This window comes from Sinocyclocheilus anshuiensis, unplaced genomic scaffold (genome assembly GCF_001515605.1).
Source record: "Sinocyclocheilus anshuiensis isolate Anshui unplaced genomic scaffold, SAMN03320099.WGS_v1.1 scaffold542, whole genome shotgun sequence".
NCBI lineage: Eukaryota > Metazoa > Chordata > Actinopteri > Cypriniformes > Cyprinidae > Sinocyclocheilus > Sinocyclocheilus anshuiensis.
The window spans coordinates 1,521,213-1,527,411 of record NW_015547685.1 but is presented as its reverse complement, the minus strand read 5'-3'; the positions used below and the strand labels follow the sequence as shown (position 1 = coordinate 1,527,411).

Sequence of the window (6,199 nt, the reverse complement as noted above, 5' to 3'; positions counted from 1 at the left end):
TCGTCGGTCACCGACGTGACGTCTCCATTCCCTCCTTCAGGGAACGAGGGTTACATACGTAACTGAGACGTTACTATGTTACAAAAACCTGATAAGCTTGTATGACCTGCAGTAGGGGCCTTTGAAAATATATTGACTAAATATTCATCTGAATTCAAAAGTAATGGTACCAGACAGAAGCGGCAGAATCTGCATAATTGTTTTTGTTATGAAGATGGTAGAAGGAGAAAGAACATGTAAACATCTGATAGAGGACGAGAGAGGTGAAACAGCAGTGCAGGGTCTCTGTGCAGTTGAATCCTCAGTCCTCTTATTCACTTGTGGGGTTTATCAAAGAGATTCGGCAGCCTGCAATAAACGCTTCTAGATCCAATAGTGATTTACACTAAATCATACTGCTGCTAGTACCATTTTACTGTGAACAGAACATAGCGGCTCATTCCAGTTTTGTCCCTAGAGTAACAAAAAAGAGCCCAATAGTACCATGGTAATGCTATGATTTATTAGACATAGTACAATGTCAGTGTTGTTATTAAAATAATAAACTTTTAATTGAAATAAAGATGGAATAAAATAAAATATTACATTATAAAATGTTAGAAATATTAGATATTAGAATTAATATTAGATGAAAAACCTTAAACGAAAATTTAAAATGTTGCCTTGGCCAATAACTGAAATAGAATAGAATTTTACTAAATGTAAAAAAATAATAAGAAGAAGAACAAATGACAAAAGCAAAATTACAAAAACGTTAAATAAAAGCTAATTCAACATATTACTAAATATTATAATATAATAATACTAAAATAACAATGTATCATGATAATACTTTGAAGTGCATTTGAGCTACTCCCAACTATCAGCTGAATTTTTCACATTTCTTCCTAGACAACCAGCATTTGTAAACATTCCTCTTCTCGTGTTTCTGTCATCCGCATTTTTCACCTGCACAACCATAAAGGTCACTTCTAACAAGCTCTCTCTGTGTGAGTTTGTCAGGCCATTCTTAGCCTAAACTGACAAAGGGTTAAAACAGATCAATGCAATTAGCTCACACTTTGTCTTCACTCAAACAAAGCCAAGTAAATTGAAAAATAGCTGCTTATTTCAAAAGCCCATTATGAGAGACTGTTTCCACTGCAGCACATAATTATGTTGGCTATGTGTGAGGTCCTGTGACTGTGTGTGTGTGTACTTGAGATTTGCTTTTAACAGTTGTCAATATTAATGTTATAATATCCTATGCTTTGACTCCTGAAAAAGTTGGCAGGGACTGAAATTATCTTTTGTCTCTATGAGTTAATGGACATAAAATAACACAGATCAATATGACGAATATATGGCTTTACAGCTGAAAGCAAGCCAAGTACTGCAGAAAACACCTGAATCAATAAAAATACAAGTGTACAGTGAGAAGCAGTGATGCCATAAGATGCAGTAAGACCATAAAGCACAGCGCATGCTAGATTTGAACACATACCACAATTCATTTAACAGTTACCCACAACTACCAGTTACCCAAAAATTAAACAATGACCCAAAATTTAAGATCTAAAAAAATTAACTCTCAGGCCATCCAAGATGTAGATTTTGGTGTAGATGTAGAGTTTGCTTCTTCATTGGAACAACCTTAGCATTACATCACTCACCAGTGGAACCCCTGCAGTGAATGGGTACCATCAGAATGAGTCCAAACAGCTGATAAAAACATCACAATAATCCACAAGCAATCCACATAACTCCAGTCCATTTTGTGAAATGAAAAGCTGCATGTTTGTAGGAAACAAATGCATCATTTAGACATTTTTCACTTCAAAGCATTGTTTCCGGCTTAAATACATGTCCTCCATCCATAATATTGCTTTCTTTAATGAAAAAGTTGTCTCATCTGAATCAGGACAGAAATCTGCACAGATAAAACACTGTTTATGAGCAAAAACTGTCCAAAACAGTTCTAACCAAATAAGTTAGTGGATTTTGCTGACTTTATCACAAGAGGAAGCATTATTACGAATTATGAATTGGTATTTTTGCCAAGTGATGTTTTAAAAATAAACACCTTGATGGTTTTGTTTCTTACAAACACACAGCTTTTCACTTCACAAGACGTTAACTGATGGACTGAAATTGTGTGTATTTTAGCGTGTTTGGACTCTCATTCTGACGGCACCCATTTACTGCAGAGGATCCAGTGGTGAGCAAGTGTTGTAATGCTAAATTTGTTCTGATGAAGAATCAAATTTTTCATGTTAAAAATTATTTTTCCTATTCCAACAGAATGTGCATATTCAAAGTCATTTGTATCCCCTTGAGAAGCTTTTCAAAATATTGCTCAGCAATTAAGGTTTGGTTCTGTTTATGTAAGGTAATTGGTTTTCCTTGTGAAAATACAATGGATATTATGAAGAGGTGTTATGCTTCCTCTGCCCTGTAAAATATGAGGCCCGGGGGTTAACCATGTGTTCACAGTCAGAGCCTGGACTAAAATGTAAATCTGATAAAATATCAGTCAAGCAGCAGGGAGGGAGAAAGAGAGGCAGATGAGTGTGACAACTACTGCTTTAGGTATACAGTATAGTGACACGTAATGTGTTATCTGCCGTTCTGTGAGGCGATGTCATTGAAATACAAGCAGCTACGGAAGAACTGATGCTGATGGACAGACCTGTGAGTGCTTGGAGACCCAATGGCGCAGGACATTCAGGACTCTGTTGGTAGCCGCACGACGTATAATGAACTCCTTGTCACAAGTCCGCTCAGAACTGTTAAAAACTGCAAAAGAAAATAGACACTATAAGGGTAATACAAACAGACCTGTAATATCACACAAACAACAGCTTATTTTCTTTATTATAGGCTATATGCATTGCCTTGCGAAAGTATTAAGCATTAATTTTTATTCAAAAGTATTCATTTATTTCCACATTTTGTTATGTTTGAATACACATGTATACACACACACACACACACTCAAACCCCTTAATATTTTCACATTTTGTTATGCTGAAACCACAAAGTGCCATAAAAGTATTAATACAATTCTGATGGTATTTATAAGGATGAGAGGATGTTAGTTTATGCAGGTAAAAGGATTCGTTTTTTTTTCTCCTGTTATGATTTTAAACACTGTGCTGATAATGAAAAAGCTACTAGACCTGCAGAAACTGCAACATCTTTATGTGTATAGTGAATTTCAATTTATGAACACAGTAGAGGGTCTACAGAATTCTGAGGCAAAGGGCAGAGCATATTAATCTGTGCATTTCTCTCGGGTTGTGTCAATGGTGCAGTGTACCTGGAGGGCTGCTGTGTCCAGCTGCTGCTGTGGCGATAGCAAACGCAGACGCTGGAGAAACAGAGCAGCGTGAGTTCTCAGCTGACTGGACTAGAAAAAAATGAATATGGAGAACAGATTTAACGATAATCCTTTTTTTAAAAACACTGAATCACCCAAAAGGGGTGATGGCACCAGCAAAGAATTAAGTCACTCAAAAATTATTTAATTATTTGCTCACTAAGTCATTTTCCCCATGGAATACAGAGAATGCAATAGTTTAATATTTAGATTAATTTTTAGTGTGTGTTCAACTGGAAAAAAAAAAGCATACAGGTTTGGAATGACATTAGGGTGAGTAAATAATGACAGAATTTTTATTTTTGTGTGAATTTCCCCTTGACTTCCTCAATGGACTTATAGTACAGTATGTAGTACTGAATGCATAGTAAAGCCATAGTTATCACATAACCAGTCCTTCTGCCAATCCAGTGGTCATACTTCAAAATGAAAGACATTTTTTTGCAAAAATCCCCCCTTTAGTAACCATATTGAGTCAGTAACTCAGTGAACATATGGAAACAGCTTTTCATGGAAACTGAGAGCAGACACAGTTATAAACCATATATCTACTGTATACAGAATCATAAGCTGATTGCTTATGTTGAACAAAATGAAGATGCTAAAGATACCCAATACAAACAGTCTGGATGGAACAACATCTGTGCCATTCAGAACCAATTACGTGCTGGTGGAACTAAGTCACATATAATTAACTCCTGTCCCAACTCTCCCCATATATAGCTTCATTTAATGTCATCCAAGCACAATATTTGGCTGTTTCAGATCCAAGACTGTGACTGTGGCCATTTAGTAACAGAACTGGACTTTACTGAGGATTGCAAGTTGAGGATAGTAAGTTTCGCGTGAGGAACCATCATAAATGTTGGAAGCTTTCTCCTCTAAAATGCAAGCTGAAAATATAAGACACATAAAACTGATCTAAGACCAGTACAAAAGCAACTGCATGTCCCAATAGCTACTCAATACATGCAATAGGACTAATGGGAAAATAGTTCACGAAGTTATCAGCAGTCCAGGTATATTTTTTTTAATTATGTTCAAATATTCACATTACATTGCCTCTTTGTATTGAAAAATCAACAATATTGGAATGAAAGTGTTTCATTCACAGAAGTATCTATATTTCGTCATAAGTCATAACTCACCACTGAGTTTGACTCTACAGTTGTTCTCAGAAGAGGCCTGCACTGCCAAGGGAGCCAAACACAAACAGACATGCGCACGCTTACCTCCTGACTGTCGGTAGCGGAGGTGGCGTGGAGTGGAGGGTGAGCGGCAGGGAGAGATTTCTCCTGGTTCACTGCTTTGTGGCGACTCTGGAATAAATTTGTCCAAAGACACTGACTCCAGCACAGCTGAGGGGAAAGTCAGACCCTTTATTAAAATGGATCATAGAACCCCTCCTTCTTGAAAAATGAATGGTTTTAGGGCAACAGCTCTACAAGCAAACAGAGCAGGGAGCAGGGAACAGTAAATAACTATGGCCAGAGAGTTGCTATGCGGATGCTAGGGAATTCTGGGTGGTTGTTGATACAGTGATATGAGAGGTTGCATGGTGGTTACATACTGGCACAAATAAAAAAAAGGCCACCTCTAAGCAGGGTTATTACAGCACTGCATTCTTAAAAAAAATTCTGCCAAATTTGACATAATAATTTGATGATGCTGAGTTAAAAAAAAAAACATCAATCAACATCAAGTTTTTTTTAATGTCAAAACTTCCAGTTTTAATGATAAAAATACGTATTCAAAATGTATCATTTAACTTACAAACTGCAATGGAGTGGAATAATATGTTTAAATACTCCATTTATTGTCAAAGAGCTTTACATAAACACAAAAGTAAAGCTTTTAAATACAAATACTTTTTTTTAACACAAACTGTTTGGATGTAGTAAAACACCCACTGAGGCAGCAGAAAACATCTGGGTCATGTTTACTTTTTCTTCTGTCACTAGCCATAATTCTAACCTTGAAGAGTATAAATAGGTATAAAATGTCTTTGAAAATTGTAACTCACATTTAAAGGGGTCATATGATGCAATTTCAAATTTTCCTTTCTCTTTGGAGTGTTACAAGCTGTTCATGCATAGATAAGATCCCTAAAGTTGCAAAGATTAAAGTCTCAAACCCAAAGAGATATTCTTTATAAAAGTTAAGACTTGTCCACGCCCTCCTAAAACGCCTCGTTTAAACACGCCCCCACATGTCTACATCACTGTGTGGGAAGATTTGCATAACACCGCCCAAATGTTCACGCAAAGAAAGAAGTTACTTTCTACTAGTTACTAGAATAAACTTTTATTCTCGCTGTAGTATTGTTGTTGCCGCCGCCGCCACCGCCATGTCATGGAGACACTGTGTGTTTTAGTGGGGCAGTTCCAACTTTGCAAGGACAGTCTGGCGCTTCTGACTCACAGCCTGCATACATTTTTTATGTTTAAATAATTTACCACTGACGATTCAAACGCGAGTTTTGAGCAGTGTAGAGTAGCGCTTGTTGTTTGTCGTTTCTCCGATCACAAATGCAGACATGGTTTTATGTTTACGTGGCGCGATACGCAACGCGTAAAAAGACAGTTTAAGTCATCAGTGGCGTAGCAAGTCAGCCCAGGGCCCATATGCAAAAACATTTGTATGGGCCCCCCCCAAACGTTATTGGCTCCAACTCGGTTAACTTGCCTCCTTCGTCGAATCCGCCGGCTGCGCTGTTCTCAAGCCCGCCGGCCATTCCTCACTCAAGCCCGTCGGCCTCCGCTCACTCAAGCCCTCCGTGTGTGACGCTGTGTGTTTCGTTGTGAAAGCGAAACTACTTTGTTTGGCCTTCCAAAAGAGGAC

General features: G+C 37.6%; 1 protein-coding gene across 1 annotated transcript in view; it reads right to left on the bottom strand.

Moving 5' to 3' along the window:
• Window positions 1-6,199, bottom strand: part of LOC107703251 (ras-specific guanine nucleotide-releasing factor 2) — a 62,252-nt gene that overhangs the window by 10,755 nt on the left and 45,298 nt on the right. The window contains exons 17-19 of the mRNA XM_016505805.1: window positions 4,591-4,716; window positions 3,299-3,388; window positions 2,669-2,775 (exon numbers count right to left, since the gene is read on the bottom strand). Of these exons, the coding sequence (XP_016361291.1) occupies window positions 2,669-2,775; window positions 3,299-3,388; window positions 4,591-4,716 (323 nt within the window). The remainder of the gene's footprint in view (window positions 1-2,668; window positions 2,776-3,298; window positions 3,389-4,590; window positions 4,717-6,199) is intronic.